The sequence below is a fragment of the Malus domestica genome, chromosome 05 (genome assembly GCF_042453785.1).
Source record: "Malus domestica chromosome 05, GDT2T_hap1".
Taxonomy (NCBI): domain Eukaryota; kingdom Viridiplantae; phylum Streptophyta; class Magnoliopsida; order Rosales; family Rosaceae; genus Malus; species Malus domestica.
This window is the reverse complement of record NC_091665.1, coordinates 25771847-25788975: the sequence shown is the minus strand read 5'-3', so window position 1 is coordinate 25788975 and position 17129 is coordinate 25771847. Positions and strand designations below refer to the sequence as shown.

General features: G+C 40.3%; 3 protein-coding genes across 3 annotated transcripts; 2 read left to right on the top strand and 1 right to left on the bottom strand.

Annotated features, from left to right (window-relative positions):
* Positions 1-106: 106 nt before the first annotated feature.
* On the bottom strand, positions 107-2436 carry LOC103422363 (protein DETOXIFICATION 45, chloroplastic-like). Its single transcript, XM_070821830.1, has 6 exons — positions 2326-2436; positions 1784-2130; positions 1191-1306; positions 950-1093; positions 626-807; positions 107-343 (listed from the first exon to the last, which is right to left on the bottom strand). The coding sequence occupies exons 1-6, from the start codon at positions 2434-2436 to the stop codon at positions 122-124; spliced, it is 1122 nt and encodes a 373-aa protein (XP_070677931.1). The 3' UTR covers positions 107-121.
* A 93-nt stretch (positions 2437-2529) lies between these two features.
* Positions 2530-2925, top strand: LOC139196165 (secreted RxLR effector protein 161-like). Its single transcript, XM_070821829.1, has one exon. The coding sequence runs from the start codon at positions 2530-2532 to the stop codon at positions 2923-2925; it is 396 nt and encodes a 131-aa protein (XP_070677930.1).
* Positions 2926-11948: 9023 nt separating this feature from the next.
* On the top strand, positions 11949-14385 carry LOC114822909 (probable flavin-containing monooxygenase 1). Its single transcript, XM_029098067.2, has 5 exons — positions 11949-12408; positions 12524-12761; positions 12878-13053; positions 13291-13652; positions 13883-14385. Exons 1-5 carry the CDS (start codon positions 11971-11973, stop codon positions 14223-14225), a joined length of 1557 nt encoding a protein of 518 aa, XP_028953900.2. The 5' UTR covers positions 11949-11970; the 3' UTR covers positions 14226-14385.
* Positions 14386-17129: the final 2744 nt, after the last annotated feature.

The following is a 17129-nucleotide window of genomic DNA, read 5'->3' as shown; positions in this document are numbered from 1 at the left end:
AAAGGCTATTAGGACATGTGTCACAAATATATAGCATTGTAGTGGATAAAAAAGTGTTACACCACTTCTCCAGTGCTCTCCCCTCAGCAAGATGCTGACAACAATAGATTAACCAGGCATTTCAGCAGTCACACAAGACAAATTCATACTGCCATCTAGAAAGGGATGTCACTTGAACGTTTAAAATATATATAACCAAAAACTTGCCTAGACATAGTACTGGAGTTTTTGTATCCTTAAATCCACGGAAAACTCCTTGAAGAGCCAAAGATGCTACAACTGCGGGAGCACCAAATGCTCTTAGTTGATGAAATCGTTGTGCTTGAATGCGCATAGGTGAGTCCTGTGATATTCGGGGGGAAAAAAGATCTTCCTTAAATTAAACAGTCAAATATGAGAGGGGAAACCAGAAAACGTATAAGCTCCCCCCATAACCAAAAATAAAAAATCAAATTGAGTAACCGCACATGCACAAGACCTAGAAACTTGTATAGTAATTGTTCACATATATATAATTGCATTTATGCATACAACAAAAGAAAGTTTGTATAATCATGTAAAAAGATATAAGACAAGGAAGACAAACAAATCAGTATGAGAAGTAATTTTAGATCAGGTAACCTACTGATGATATGCCCATCATATTTAGAAACAACCCAGATCCCAAAGACAGAGCCATGGCCTCAAAGATTCCAATCCCAACTGCTAACTGTAAAGCTGTAGACACTGAAGATAGCTGCTTTCTCTCAACGACTCCATCAACAGGTTTGGGTTTACCATTAGTATTGCCGTCTAGATAACCATTTTCTGTACGAAAATCAGCCAAAATCAGATTCCCAAAAAAAAAAAAAAGGTTTAAGTAATCTCTGCTCTAAGTTAGACATAAAGACAGACCAAATATGTGTACAACAAAGATGACCAGGGAAGTAAAACAAAAGTTGAACTTCGCCTGAAGTAGAACCTTTACTTTCACTCTTAGCAAGGTCTTCAGCAACAAAAGATGTAGCAACACTGAGGAGAGGGATATTAAATGTCTTTGAGATATAATTAAAGATGTTCATTGAAATACCAGCTGAAGCCAATTCCACGGAACCTATGGAAAAACAGAAGCAAAATAAATAAGGAGCTCCAAATTCAAATCAATTATACAGTTATCAGTCATTGAACACGTTTAAAGGAGTGAAACAAACCCAAATTGCCAATGTATGCAGTCTCCATTAGTTGTGCTAATGGATCAATGGCCTGACCCATAATTGGTAAAGAAAGCATCAATAGCACGCTTTTGACATCTGGAGAATATGTTTCACTGATAGAAATGTTATTAAACTCTAACCCAAAACAAACAAAAAACAATGCTTAACATAGGTAGCTTAGTTCATGGATCAACTAAAAACTATGAGTAATAATAACAATTTCAGAGATTCGCTGAAATAGACAATTCCCGATAGCTATTGACGGTAATATTTCTCATATAAGCTTCATAATCAAAATTAAGTGAATAAAAACAAAATTAACTTGCTTGCACTTATAAACCAAACCACATACGAAGGGAGGGACTAGAAGATGAAGGGATTGGGAGGCTTCCATCAAAAGTAGAAAAATTTATCTAAAGCTATCATGCTCAGTCACCAGCCACTCTACAAACTCATAATTTATTTTTTTCAAACGATAAGAGCATCAATCAAGAAAAAAAAAAAGTTCACAACAATAAAAGCAGCATTTCAAGAAACTAAAGGAACAAAAATTTTAATATAACAAGGTAATGTAGGCTATAAGGTCTTACAGGTCACCACTCCCTACACCTATGAGAGCTTCCTCTTCCTCCAAACCCAACTTTCCTTCCACCTCAGAGGATCCCACACCCAAATCCGAACTCAATTGATTAGCCACCACCGGGAAACAGGGTCTTCTGCGGCGTGTCACTAGCGGTGTGCACAATGCTCTTCGTGTAGCATACAGATTGCATCCCCCCACAACATTGACATTGTTCAAATCCTTCCTACCACTTCTTGCTACAATATTACAATCTCCCCTTCTGTGCAATGAATTAAACAACCTAGACTTTTGAGTTATCGGGTTGCGGTCACTGGCTCCGGCGGTTAATCCGTTAGAAAGGGCGCCACTTCTGAACTGGGCAATTAATCCTCGATTAGATTGAGGAGATCACTCTACAGATTGAAACAATTCGGGCTGATGTGGTATAACCATCTAAGTGAATATTTGACAAGTCAGGGTTATGTGAACAATGAACTATGCCCATGCGTGTTCATTAAGAAGTCACATTCCAGATTTTCGATCGTTGCAGTTTATGTTGACGACATGAACCTCATCGGAACTCCTGCAGAGCTTGAGGAAATAGCCACACACTTGAAATCGGAATTTAAGATGAAAGATCTTGGGAAAACTCGATATTGCCTCGGTCTGGAGATCAAGCATTGTTTAGATGAAATCCTAGTACATCAATCGAATTACACCTAAAAGGTGCTACGACGTTTTAATGAGGATAAAGCGAAGCCTTCGAGTGCTTATATGGTCGTTCGGACTCTAGATGTTAAACGAGATCCCTTCCATTCGAAGCGGGATGAGGAAGAGATTTTGGAGCATAAAATTTCATACCTAAGTGCAATTGGTGATTTATTGTACTTGGCTCAATGCACTAGACCCGACATCTCCTTCACTGTTAATCTTTTGGCTAGATACAGCAACACCCCTACACGCAGACACTGGAATGGTGTTAAAGACATTTTCTGCTACCTCAAGGTTACGATGGATTTGGGCTGGTTCTACACCCACAAATCCTTGAGAAAAGCTGCCGCCCCCCTCGGTCCTCGGGTTGATTCACGCCTCACTGGTTACGCAGATGCTAGCTATATGTTTAACCTACATAGGGCATGTTCTCAAATGGGTTATGTCTTTACCGGTTGAAAGACCGCTATATCTTGGAGGTCTACCAAGCAAATGCTAGTTGCGACTTCTTTGAACCATGTTGAGATTATCGCCCTGCATGAAGCCTCGTGAGAGTGCTTTTGGTTGAAAGCAATAATGGAACATATTCGAAGCACTAGTTGTCTTTCTCCGATCGTTGACCTTCCTACGACGATCTTTGAAGACAATGCAGCATGTATCGAGCAATTAAAGAATGGATGCATCAAGGGAGACAACACCAAGCACATTGCACCGAAGTTCTTTTATTCTCACCAGCAACAATAGCATTAAAACATTGAAGTCAAGCAAATCCGTTCCCAAGACAACCTGGTCGATCTCTTCACAAAGTCATTGCCCAAGTCTACTTTTCAGAAGCTCGTCCAAGGAATCGGTAACGTAAATTATCTGAGTTGAATTGCTTGTACTTCTCTTATTTGGAAGTTATGTCTAACTCAGAGGAGTATCCTAAAACATACTCACTTGATCTTAATGTACTCTTTTTCCTACAATTATGAGCATTTTTCCCACTGGGTTTTTGCTACCTAACGAGGTTTTGATGAGGCACCCATCCTGGGATGATCATACTCTGTTGAGTACACTATTTTCGTCCTGTTTGACGTTTGTTTTAGACATTATGCGTACTTCTAACTTTTCTCATTAGTTTATGGGTTTTCCCCATAACTTGGGTTTTACCATAGCGAGGTTTTGCGAGTTTTACTACCAATGCATACTTTCTTATATCTGAGACTCGCATTCACCCGTTGTGCCGACGACTTTATCAATTGTTCTACCTTATATGTTGAATATTTGATGCGACGTTTTGTTTGAGTATTTACACACTCAAGGGAGAGTGTTGCAATCCTATCGAATTAGGAATGCGATTGTATAAATCCTAGTGTATTTAGGAGTACCTTTTTTTCCCAATAGTAATTTAATTCCTATTAGAGATGTAATCCTATTAGGGTAAGGATTCTACCTATCCTACTACTATAAATAAAGGCATAAGGGGGTGATACAACACACACCTCATAATTAAATCTCTCTCTTCTCTCTCTGTTGCCACCAGCCCCTCTCATTCTCTGTCCTTTATACGGTTGTTTGGGCCCAAAATATTGGTTTGGGCCAAGTTTAGAATTGTTCTCGACCCGGAAGCGTTGCTCAGGGACCAGCCGTGTTCTATCAGGATGGGGTAGTTGAATCCTGATACAATAAGAAGTCTCGGCAAGATGAGGATGCTGAAACTTAGGAATGAATACGGCCTTATAAGGAGTTGAGTTCAAAGTCCTGATAGAAGTAGAACTGGCCGAGATAATATTGGATCGGGGTGAGGAGTCCTAATCCGAGTATAGTTTTCATTCGATCAGAAGCAGGTTTGCTACTATAAATAGAGGGAAGGGTGCATCGTTCAAGCCCCCTCCAATTCAACACACAAACTGCCCTGTGCAAACCCTCGCTTTACATAAAACCTCTCAACAACCTTGAGATTTTTATTTTCTTTTTCCGCCGACACATCTTCAGTTTAGATAAAGAGCACTGTAAAGGCAACATGTGATACCTTCAGTTTAGATAAACAACATTATCGCCGTAGAACCAGCCGACCGCGAAACATCTTCAGTTTGGATAAACAGCACCGTGTCGAGGCCGATTGGTTATCTATCCAAGTCTTAGTCGAGAAAGACTTTCGGGTCTTTATTGGCAGAGGTCATCTCATTAGCCTTTTCTGCGAGGTGAGGTGTTACAGTTTATTAGAGCTCAGCACATTGAACGCCGAGTTGTTTTATGATTGGATACTTGTATGTAAGCTTTAGAGTTCGGCATTCTGACGGCCGAACCACATTTACCATTAAGACATATATCTGTTTTGAGTATTTGTGCCCCTATACTCTGGTGTTTATTCAGCATGCTTATACCCTTACAAATATAATCACTATGACCGAATTTGGCGCCGACAATTTGTGAACTTTGCAAAATTAGCAACCTTGTCTTCAGGCTCTAGAACCCAAAGGTCAAGAGTGTTCTTTCCTCGGCCGCGATTGTAAGATCAAGAAGTCAGCAACGCACCTAACGCAACATCAACATATTTTACTCAGCCTAGCTCGACCGACGAGTTGGCACGCCCCGTATCAACCGAAGAACGTAGTTAGCTTATTAGTTACTCGGCCTGCGCACCACGTAGGCTTGGTAGGTTTTAGGGTCAATATTTTGGCATGCCTGGTGGGACCAAGTGTTAAAACTACAAAGTTCATGACCATCGAGACACGATCGGTTAAAAAGAAAACAATGATGGGAAAGTCAACGACCGATATGCCAATTCAGAGTCCTGGACAAGAAGTGTCGCATATGCGAAATCCCCTCGTTGCTGCGACCCCTAAGGCTGCAAATGTGACACACCGAGAAAATGAGGTTTGTCTCGGTACCCAGCCCCGAAACATAGAAGTACCTAACCGAATCATAAGAGTTTTCATTGAAGGAATAATGGAGGACTGCGACGAAGATAGTGGTGAAGGTTCTGACCCTCCAACTAGGTCGTTTCTTCGAAGACCACTTGACGAGCATTCTCGGTAGGTTAAACAGATAATTATCCAAAAGATGAACAGTTTGCTCAAGGTAATACGAAGTAATGGTGAGACATACACCTAATTGCTCGAATTATTAGTTAGCAGAGTCTTCACAAGAGGACCTGCTGATCAGTCTCGACAATTTCCACTCAAAAGTAATCCGTTACAGGTAGAAGTAGGATCTACTCAGCTCAAAACAATTGATTTGGAAAAAAAAAAAGATCAAGTAGTAGGTCAGATGGATCCGACCAAATAGTAGAAGTAGCATCCGTCGATATGATCGTGGTCCAAATGATGATCAATTCAGCCATGAAAAAGGGGTCAAAGTTCTCGAAATTCATCCATCCATATCCAGCTTATGTGGAAAAATTCAAATATCCTAAAGGCTTCAAGATCCCAGATTTCAGCCTTTTTGCTGGAGAATCGTCCTTGTCCTCGTTAGAACATGTGGCCCGGTTCACTGTGCAATGCAGAAATGTCAATAGTGATTTCTATAAACTGCGACTGTTTAACTTTTCGTTGATGGGCTCAACATTCGCATGGTATATCAACCTCCCACTTAATTCCATCCAAAGTTGGGAGAAGTTGGGAGAAGTTGGTCGAGAAATTTCACAAACAACTTTATTGGTCGGGGATGGAAATGTCATTTTCTTCACTGGCTACGATGGCTCAAGCATCCGATGAGTCACCAATGGACTATCTTACAAGGTTTAAATCTGCCAGGAATTAGTGCCGAGTACATCTACCCGAAGTCGAATTTGTTAGGCTTGCTCTAAACAGGCTAGACGTGGAGTACAAAAAGAAATTCATGGGGGCAAACTTCCAGGATATGTAGGAATTAGCCCAAATGGTGGTCGACGTTGATCCATTCCCTTCAGCAACAGTTGGCATGGTAGACACCCATTTTCCCAAGAGCAAAGGGAAAAGGAACGCCTAGTTTGTTCCAATACAACACGTCCCAAAGCAAAACTTTCGACCACAACTCAAAATTGATCTATTTTCCATTAAACCGCCCACCGAGTTTTCAGGATCGGTCGTAGTAGAATCTATGTCAGACTCCAATGCAGAAGAAATTGACGGGCCATGGTTTTGTGCAGCAATTGTAAGGCACGCATCGTATTAACCGAACAGAATGAGAGAACACCTCAAACTCCAACACCACGGCAATCATCCAAGGATGCGACGACACCCGCTAGAAAGTGTTCGATAGGCTCGGCCCTCAAGAACGGACAGACAGCCCTACCTTGGCCAGACGGCGCCTTGATTTCGACGCGCCGTTTTATAACGAGGATTATTACTTGCGTAATTCCAGCAATTCAAGTTCATCGGCGAATCAAAAAACCTTCAAGCCTCTTGAGTCACGCAACCAATGTTGGTACAGTTACAACTCTCACACTGGCATGTATACTGCACTATCCAAATCTCAAAAACGTCGACGCCAGCGGATATATTGCATGGCTCGACGACAGGCAGCCCAGATCGTTTCGGCAGCTAAATGGCAGCCAAAAGAAGCGATAAGAAGCTGAGATGATCGACAAACCCTAACAATTATGGATGAATTACAAGGGCGAAAGGGAACCGATCGTAACTTCGAAACCACTATTGATTAGTTCGAGAAGCGCATCAAACTCCTCATTCGGCCTAGGGAGATGAAAGTTTGTTTCAAGCTATTTGGGAAAGACGTCGAAAGCAAACTTTCCCCATTACTCCCGCAAGAGTCATTAATAAGAGTTCGACAAAATCTACACCCTCCATTCCTCGGTGAATCCTTGGAGTACATGAGAGAGTTTCATAAGAAATATTCTGCCAACGATTTGTACGGCCTACCCAAGGCGTGTCAAGAAGCTATCGACCTGGCACTAACTTGTCCTGATGCTGAACAAATTATCCAAAAAACCACCGATCTAGCAATGAAGGCCAGGTTCCAGCACATACAAGAAGCTAGGGTCTTTGGCTTCGAGGTCAATCCATACACGGACATTGATATGGCTGAGCTTCCCTTTTCTCTTGAATACCTTCAATACTTATGACACCACTTCGAAGTTTTCTCGGCCGTATCTCTCTTCGGTCTTATAGCCGATGAAGAAGATCGGGTGGCACGTCTGGACGCCTACCTAGATACAAGGGACGTCCGGATCGCCTATGAAGGACGAGCCCGTAAAGCACTGTAGGGGCAAAGTCAGACACCAGAAACGAACGGGCTCGAAAACGATAGTTAGAAGGAAGCAAGGACGGGTTGCATATCACAAGTGCAAGTACTTGTTGAGGCATACGATGATCAGGCCGAGGATGCTCTAACGCACGATGCTGCAGTCCTTGATAACCTGGAAGACAACGACCAAGATCCGATGGGCCCTTTGGTCCTTGAGAACATGGAAATTAGCATGGTTCATGTTCTACAAATACCAGCATATTCCCCAAATACCAGCATAGGCACGTGCTAGCCGACACCCGAGGGTGACGAAAGTCATTTATTAAGTGCAAATGCTGAAAACAAGGGATAGATAAGACTTAGAAATATAAAAGAATAATGAATATGCATTTAAGGAACGTGTTCAGAGCATACAACTAACTTAAATACTAAAAGAAATAATATAAAAAAAAATTGAATGAACAAAGGAGTAGGTCCTACACCAAGAAGACTCGAAGATGCCGCTGCGGAAGAGCCTTGACGTCGAGATTGTATGCCTTGATTCTAAGTCCTGAATGCGGGCGCAAAACAAATGTGAGTGGACCAAGTTCATATATACAGTAATAATAAAACAGTTATTAAGATACTAACCCCCACAGTTTATATACAAAAAACTACTAGCATAATAAGTGATACGTTTACTAAAAACCCTAGCATGCCAAAAACATCTCAAAAGACATATCGCAGAAAAAAAAACATCAATCGTCTTGTAATCGCAGTGTGCTGCCAGTAAGATCACTGAATAAATATAACTCTTGGCCCTATGCCAGCATCGTGGTCTCTGCGCCCGTAGCCAGAGATTACCAACTCTCGGCCCAATGCCTGCTTCGTGTCCCTCAGCCCGTAGCTAGGGATTATTTCTCCCAGCCTATCTGCCAACACCAGATCCTCGTCCCAATCGGCATAGTGTTCACTAGGTACGCACAAATAGTTACGCCTCTCATAAATAACCACTTCATAGTATAAAGTTATCCATCGTCTATACTATAAAGAGGGGTTTTGAAAACATGTTCTATCATCCTATCGTCATCCATCAGATAGTCTACAAGTTCATGGTTTTTATAGAAAATACGATATATCAAACTATAGCTCAATATAGATTAATAATTAATTATTCACAAAAAATGAGACGATAAACAACATATTCCATAAACATGCTTAACATAAAATCAGTTCATAAACTCGTAAGGCATGCATTTCATTTATGCAAATTTTAGAAGAGGTCCACTCACAGTACTCCGTAGCAGCAGAAATGTGCGGAAGAGGATTAGGGAAATCCCCACTAGCAACTTCACCTAAGCACAAAATTGTACAATTTATCAAACTACCCAACTATAGAATTTCAAGAAATGGAAATGGGTCTTGGGTTTGGATCCGGATTAGGGTTTAGGTTTAGGTTAAATAGGGTTAGGACCTATTGGGTTTTGGGTTTGAATAGTTTAGGAACGAAAGGGGTGGTTTGGGCTTGAGCCCAAACCCACACAACACACACACACACATGCATGGCACAACACACCCACACACGGCACAACACACACATACATATGTGCACCACACACACGTGCACCATACACACTCACGCGAACTCACCATACACGCACACACCCACACGAACACACATCCAAACACTCAACCCACATACACTCAGCCCGCAGGCCTAATAGCCAAAGAGAAAGTTGGGATTAACCCACTTGAATAAAACCGGTCCGAGGCCCCTTTGGGCTTTTAAAACAATTAGCTGAAAATTAAAAGGAAACGGGATGGGTTTTAGGGTTCTGGGCTGGTCCAAATACGGGCTAAAGCCCGTGGGTGTTCTGAAATGGCCTGATGACCTGCGAGGTGTCGGGAAAGAACACCGGAGCTGTTATAGCTCGGGCCGACGGCAACGTATAAACCAAGCTCCCAAAATGCAGAGAAAAACACAGCTGAAGTGATAAGAACGAGAATATACCACTGTGAGTCTTAACCGTGGTCGAGAATGGCTGGGTTAGTCATAGAACTCGTCGGGTTTTCTCGTCGAGTTCTGGAAAACAACAATAGAGTGCATGCACAGATTATTACAGGGGTTTTAGACCTTAGATTTCAAGTCGATTTGAACATGCAAGGCTTGAGGATGATACCTAAAACATTATAAGGGAAATCTCGAGCCAAAACAGAGACTGGAAGGCTGAGCTCCTCCCTAGATTCAGTAAGAACTATGAAGCTCTTTGTTCAGCATCACCATTCGATTTCCTAAGCCACATATATGCTCAATTTGAGGGTTTTGAGGTACGATTTAAATGGAGGTTTATGATGGTGGTGGTCTGTGGCATTCGATGCAGAGAAGAGAGGTGAGAGAGAGAAGGCGAGTGAGAGAGTGAGTCACAAGGAGGGGACAAAGAGAGATGAGGTTTGTTAAGGTGCTGCCACGTGGTAGTTTAAGGGAGTTTAGGAATCTAGATAAAGGGTCCAGATTTAGTCAAGCTAAGGGACCAAAATGAAATTTTATTAAAACTTTGGGAAATTATAAAATTACATATAAATTCAGGGGTGGGGTTTAACACAAGTCGATTTCGTCGCCATCGTCGAAGATGGGCAAGCAAATAACGACGAAAAACTTAGAACACCAATTCACCCGCAAGATCAAGACATCGACATTCCCCCTCAAGAAGCGACTTCGGCTTTTGTAAGACTCGATTACTTTCTCTTGTTAACTTTGCTATAATGAGTCTGAACCGAGAAAAATATTACATGTCAAGTGCCCAATTATTCATTTCACCGAAAATTTTATGCGCCGAAAGGCGTTGTCTATATTTCCTGGCCACCTCAGTGGCCGTTAAAAGTAGATAACCTTCATCGGCCGCATGAATTGAGAAGCAGTCTAAAACACTGGGCTCGGCCATTAAGCTTTCTAGGTTCGTGTACCTGTAAATGTCGATAATATTGTGTATATTAAGAAAGAAAAAGGATAATACCTTAGATACTCAGTAGTAAGTACTCTATGTACACACTTTCTAATTTCGCCCAAGCAAAAAATGCTACCTGTTTCTTATGTTTTAGGGTGCGTTTGTTACACCGGACTGTCTCAGACTAGATTAGCTGCAAGGACTAAGCTGGACTAGCTTAGACTAGACTAAGTTGGACTAGTTTAGTGAAGTGTTGTTGCAGTATCGGACTAGGAAGCCTAATTATAATATTATATTAGTTAATCTATATCTATTGATATTTTATTATTAATTTAATCTAATATCAATTAATATTTATTATTTCTTTATCATTTTCCATTTTTCTAGAGTCATCTTCTTCTCTAATCTTTATACATCTCAATTTTTTTTTCTCATTGTTTACTCCACCAGTGTCGCCCTCCACTCTCCCTTTTTCCTCCTTTTTCTACTCCGTCCCCTCCCTTTCTCTCGTTTCACCTTTTTACCACTATCCTTTCTCCCCTCTCTCCGTTTGTACTTATTTTGTTTCACCTAATATGAAACGCTTGACGCGGGTGCTAGAGTTGCAGGTAAGCAGAGAGATCTCAAATTGCGAAGATCGTTCTCGGATCTTAAGTTCTTCAGGCGAAGATCGATCTCTCTGTTTTCTGGGTCTGATTCAAGTTCAATCGAAGAAAATGGAGAACCCATTTCTGCATATCGACCAAGTGTTCTTTCGTGGGTTTGTCGGGAAATCAAGGTTGTGGGTTCATCGGGAAATCTGAGATGTGGGCTCGTCGGGATTTGCAGATTTTGTTTCTTTTTTATCCAGAAAAAAGAATTGCAATTGATGAGTTTGGCGTCGGAGATGAAGTCGTGCCCGAAGTCTTTGCCGTCAAAATCGAGGTCGAGGAGGTGAATCAAGCAGGACGAAGTGAGATGCTGTCGAAATCGAGGTCGAGGAGGTGAATCAAGCAGAACGAAGCGAAGTTCCTAGCTAATCCCGTGGTTTTTGGGAGGACTCGTGAAGACCGGCTAGCGACACCTCTAGTGAAAGCGAGTCCCAATTAATCTCATTAACTCTAGTCCCGCAAGCCACCAAACACAAGACTACAATCCAATCCAGTGAAAGCTAAGAAGGGTAAACAAACGCCTTTTTAAAGTCTAAAAAAGTAGCATGTTCATTATTTTTTGGACAATACTTGGGTACACACCAGGAATACCTAATATACTGACTAATCCTATAAAAAAAACGACATGTGTCATTTTGAAACTGCACACATCTAAAATTCACGTCGGCACGAAATTATTTTTAATTACATCCTCCCCATTTATTAATGAATACGGTATAAAATCAAAAGCATACGGTGACCGATATCCAACACTTTCAGAAATGGGAAAGCAGGTGGCCATTGTAGGAGCTGGGATTAGTGGCCTCCTTGCCTGCAAGTACACACTTTCAAAGGGATTTCAACCTATTGTGTTTGAATCTACGAGCAGCATTGGAGGAGTGTGGACCAAAACTATTGAGTCTACCAAGCTCCAAACTCCTAAACCGCTTTACCAATTCTCAGATTTTCCATGGCCATCTTCAGTGGAAGAGGACTTTCCTAGCCAGCATCAAGTTTTGGATTACATCCAATCATATGCTCAACATTTTGACTTGCTTAAGCACATCAAATTCGACACCAAAGTGTGTGGGATTGAGTATGAAGGTGCATCTGAGGATGAGATGCAGGCTTGGAGTCACTGGGGTGGAACTGGAGAGCCTTTCAGCTCCAAAGGGAAATGGAAAGTTGCAGTAGAAGACAAACATAGCCGTTCAACGGAGGTGCCTTCTTATTTTTAAGTGCATAGATATATGTATACATCCTTTCGAATTTAATTATGTTATGCTTTCATACTGTCAATTTTTAAGTCATACTGATCTGATTATGCATAAGCAGGTTTACCTTGTGGACTTTGTAATCCTCTGCATCGGACGGTTTAGTGATGTTCCAAACATTCCTGAATTCCCTTTCAACAAGGGGCCAGAAGCATTTCATGGGGAGGTTATACACTCAAAGGATTACGCCGCAATGGATTACGAAAGAGCGCGTAACTTCGTGAAAGGAAAGCGTGTAACAGTTGTTGGATTTCAGAAATCTGCACTGGACATTGCAATGGAGTGTTCGAACACAAATGGTAGCTAGTTTCGTGAAAATTAATTGATTGTCACATGGCATGTGCCCAGAATATTGTGATCATTTTGTTCATAGTTTGTATTACCTATTCTTCTTGATTAATTGGTTGGTTTGCAGGGATTGAGCATCCATGCACAGTAATTTACAAGACAGAGCATTGGACTCTTCCTGACTATCTTCCATGGGGTGTTCCCCTGACATACCTATACCTTAATCGCTTCTCGGAGCTGTTGATTCATAAGCCTGGTGAAGGCATCCTACTTGGTCTCCTTGCCACAATTCTTTCACCTCTGGTAAACTTTTTTATATTTATTTTTCATGAATTTTTTTTATAAGCAATAATGTTGTAGGTTAAATAATTAGTTGTTAGGAAGGGGAATCAGTGAGGTTCAAACCCTCACCGTGGTGCTTGAATTGCTTACTTTCCACCACTACGGTAAAGCCTCATCAACTTATCTTTTCTGAACTTAGTATTAATCAATTTGTAAAAAGAGGAGTTTATTAAGAATATATTTTGTGAATTATAACAGAGATGGGGATTTTCAAAATTTGTTGAAAGCTACGTAACTAAGAAGCTTGGGTTGGCCAAGTACGGAATGGTACCTAGGCATAGTTTTCTTCAAGAAATCAGTTCTTGTCTGATCTCAACAATACCGGAAAAGTTCTACGATCGAGTCCAAGAGGGAAGCATCATACTGAAAAAATCCCCCGGCAGCTTCAGCTTTTGCCAGGAAGGCGTTTTGGTTGAAGGGGAAGTATCCCCTGTGAAGACAGATGTGATGATACTCGCTACTGGGTTTAGAGGTGATAAAAAGCTCAAAGACATCTTTGTGTCTCCTACCTTTCAGGATTATATAGCTGGTTCGCCGGAGGCCATATTACCCCTCTACAGGTTAGCTCCCCTGAAAGCACATTGCGGCAAGTTTATGCTAAATATACCACATTTTCTGATCACATCTCTCACATAACTCTAGTCCGAGTCCCATCTATATCTAGGTAGGTCTTAATTTTGTGAGATTAGTGATCAGTAAATGCAGCATGCACATGTAGATTTATTTGGTCATTTTATTAACTACTGTAACATTTAAATCTGATGGCTCATTATGCTTCTATTTCAATCAGGGAATGCATACATGGACGAATTCCACAACTAGCCGTAATTGGATTTTCCGAGAGTCTTTCAAACTTGTACACCTCCGAGATGAGATGCAGGTGGGTAGCTGAGCTTCTTGGACGCACATTTACGTTACCAAGCATAAAAGAGATGGAGAAAGATGTGAACGAATGGGACGGATTCGCAAAGCGATACGCGGGCAAATACTATCGGAGATCATGCAACGGTACCGTTCATATATGGTACAATGACCAGTTGTGCAAGGACATGGAATGGAACCCTAAAAGAAAGAAGGGACTATTTGCTGAATTATTTGAGCCTTATGGACCATTGGATTATGCTCCATCTTAAAATGTTCAATAGTGCGTTGACTTAAAAAATAAATCTACCTTTCCTTTCAAATACGTGTTAACTTAAAAGTTACATCCGTTGTGCGTTACTATGTAATAATATTCGAGAAGAATTATTTTTGATATATTTTCTTGAGAAATGATAGTCACTCTTTTTTGTCTTGCATATATTCATTATTCATGTTTTTAGATTTTTGTGGCAAATATGTCATGACTATTTCTCTCATAGATGAATACGAAAAATTAAGATGAAGAAATACACACCATCAATGAGAAATTAGGAACTCAGAGATGAATTCCAGCAAGAATTAGATGAACAGCAAAGCGGAAAAGGATTGAGATGTCAACAAGCCGTGAGGCAGTTGGAGAGTCATACCGTATAGAAAGCTTAGCTTATAAGAAAACTGCAATTGCAAGAAAATATCTTGATTTCATTTCATAAATAATTTCAGTGTACGTATTGGTATATATAGAGATACAAATCTGATGACCTTTCTACCCTTAGTTAACCTAGCTAATTACAGACAAGTCCCTAACTAACACAAGTAGTTTGTTACAATTTTATAGCAGTACAAGTAATATTTGACTCATTACCACCTACTCATACCTATTTCAATTTCTACATAAAACAACATGCATTGGAATAATCTGCTCATTCTGCGAAATGCACTGGAACTGTGCTGCACCTTTTTATTTGATTTTTATTTTATTATAACTTTTTATTCTACATAAATAATTTGTAGTTTATGATTTATTTAGGAATATTTTAAATTTTAGTTGGATGTCGGAAGAAAGTTAAAAATTCAAGTGAAGATGTATAAAGACAAAGGTGTATAAAAATTAAGTGTGTGTTGTAGGCCTATTTGATTGAACTGTTGTTGACCTTAAAAACTACCAAGCCTACGTGGCACGCAGGCCGAGTAGCTAGTGAGCTAACTACGTCATTCGGTTAATGCGGACGCCACAACCCGTCATATCAACAGAAAAAATAAAAATAAAAACCAAAAAACCAGTTTTCACAGAGCAAAAGAGATAAGGAGATCGTTCCTTCTGTTCGGTTTCAGTAGAATATGAGAAGTTTTGGCCCGCTACAAATCACAATTTTCCTCTCAATTGAATTTGTGAAACGGCGATTTAGGTGTTCGTTGTTCCAAATCACAGTCGTTGTTGAGGCATCGTTCCGATCGCGACGGTGGGGTGTATTTGCCGTGAGAGAAACACACGCAGAGGAGAGGGAGTGCAAATGGGTATTTTGGGTAGAAAATTTTGATTCCTGATGTAACCTTCTACCCAGAGTCCAATTACTACCCCTATAGAGGTAATCCAATTCCGGGATATTAAGGAATTGAACTCCCGATATTGGGTAGGCCCTACATAATTTCTAATTCCCTACTTGCTGGTAAATGCCAAAATACTTTGCGAGGAGTGCAATTCCGTTTCTCCACATTCCAACCCCGATTGGTAAACACGCCCTAAGGGTTTTTATTCCCACGGGAGGAAGCTTTTTTCCATCTTACATATATTTAATTAACTTTAAATAATGCTGCAAAATGTTTTTGTTAAAAATAAATGAATAAATAATTAGTGTTTTTTGTTCGTGTACATTTTAGTACTATTCTTCTTCACTTGTAAGTGAGAGGATTTAGGTTTGATTTTCGCAAAATGAAATCTTAAATTACATTATTGTGGTTAGCCGAGTGTGTGGCTTAATGCACTCTCTCATCCTCTTAGTGTAAATAATATATTTTGTTAAAAAAATAGTTGAATGAGTACTTGCAACCAAAAGTTAAATGTGTTAGCTTGGATTATTCCTAGGAACTTGGTTCTCTCGTACAATTAAATATGTATATGAAGCCTACAAATTGTTATACCCACAAATGATTCATATAAATATAAGTGGCGTATCATCAATCTAAGTGTTTTAAGCGTTTACCCAATGCACAGTTTCTTTTGGACGACGTACGTCAAATAAGGTGGCAGATAGATTGGCGAGGCTGGGTCTCACTCTTGATTATCAATGACTGTACGTATTCTATTACTTATCAATGCATATCGTACTGTTTTCAAAAAAAAAATAATAATAATAAGTACTTGCAACCATAGGTTATTTTCAATGATTCATATAATTTTCGTTCTCTCCTATATAAAATGTATCTGAGATTCTGAAGCCTGCAAATTTGTTAAAGTGTATACCCAAAAGTAATTACTTCCTCCCATTTATATCAAACACAAAGTACTCTATATCAAACAATTAATTATCAAAAATGGGAAAGCTGGTGGCCATTGTAGGAGCTGGGATCAGTGGCCTCCTTTCCTGCAAGTACACACGTTCATAGGGATTTCAGCTCATTGTGCTTGAATCTTCAGGCAAGTACATTGGTGTAGAACTATGACTCCTTAAATTAATCATGTACAATGTTTTCAATATTACAGGATTTGAGAAAACTCATATGTAGTAGGAATCCTAAATTAAGTACAATTGATTTTGCATTCCATTAATCACGGAGATGATTCCGGATTATTTTCTATTCTAACTCCCCACCACAAACTGAATGATCCTTAGCGGACAAGTTTCGAACCAAATACATCATGACGTGGCTGATGAAGAGCTTTTGTAAGAAGGTTGGCAGGCTGATCGACAGAAGACATGTAGCAAACGCGAAGACTACCGAGAGCCACATTTTCACCAACAAAATGATAATCAAGTTCAATGTGGCGAATATGAGCATGATGAATTGGAGAAGCAGCAAGATAGGTGGAACTAAGGTTGTCACACTGAAGTAAAACTAGAAAACATAGATGAACCCCAAGCTCACAAAAAAAAAGAACAAAGTCTTGTAGTCTCGGCACAAGAATGACCAAGAGACCGGTATTCAGATTCACCACTAGATGGGGTCACTGTCGG

Bases quoted from the DNA above. Each gene is read 5' to 3' on its own strand.
- LOC114822909 (XM_029098067.2), top strand. From the start codon at position 11,971: ATGGGAAAGCAGGTGGCCATTGTAGGAGCTGGGATTAGTGGCCTCCTT. The intron at 12,762-12,877 runs GTAGCTAGTTTC...GTTGGTTTGCAG, and splicing joins GGAGTGTTCGAACACAAATG to GGATTGAGCATCCATGCACA. The intron at 13,054-13,290 runs GTAAACTTTTTT...GAATTATAACAG, and splicing joins CCACAATTCTTTCACCTCTG to AGATGGGGATTTTCAAAATT.
- LOC103422363 (XM_070821830.1), bottom strand. From the start codon at position 2,436: ATGCTTGATCTCCAGACCGAGGCAATATCGAGTTTTCCCAAGATCTTT. The intron at 2,131-2,325 runs GTTCATGTCGTC...TTAATTGCCCAG, and splicing joins TCTGCAGGAGTTCCGATGAG to TTCAGAAGTGGCGCCCTTTC. The intron at 1,307-1,783 runs GTAAGACCTTAT...CATTTCTATCAG, and splicing joins GGTGTAGGGAGTGGTGACCT to TGAAACATATTCTCCAGATG.
- LOC139196165 (XM_070821829.1), top strand. From the start codon at position 2,530: ATGGTCGTTCGGACTCTAGATGTTAAACGAGATCCCTTCCATTCGAAG.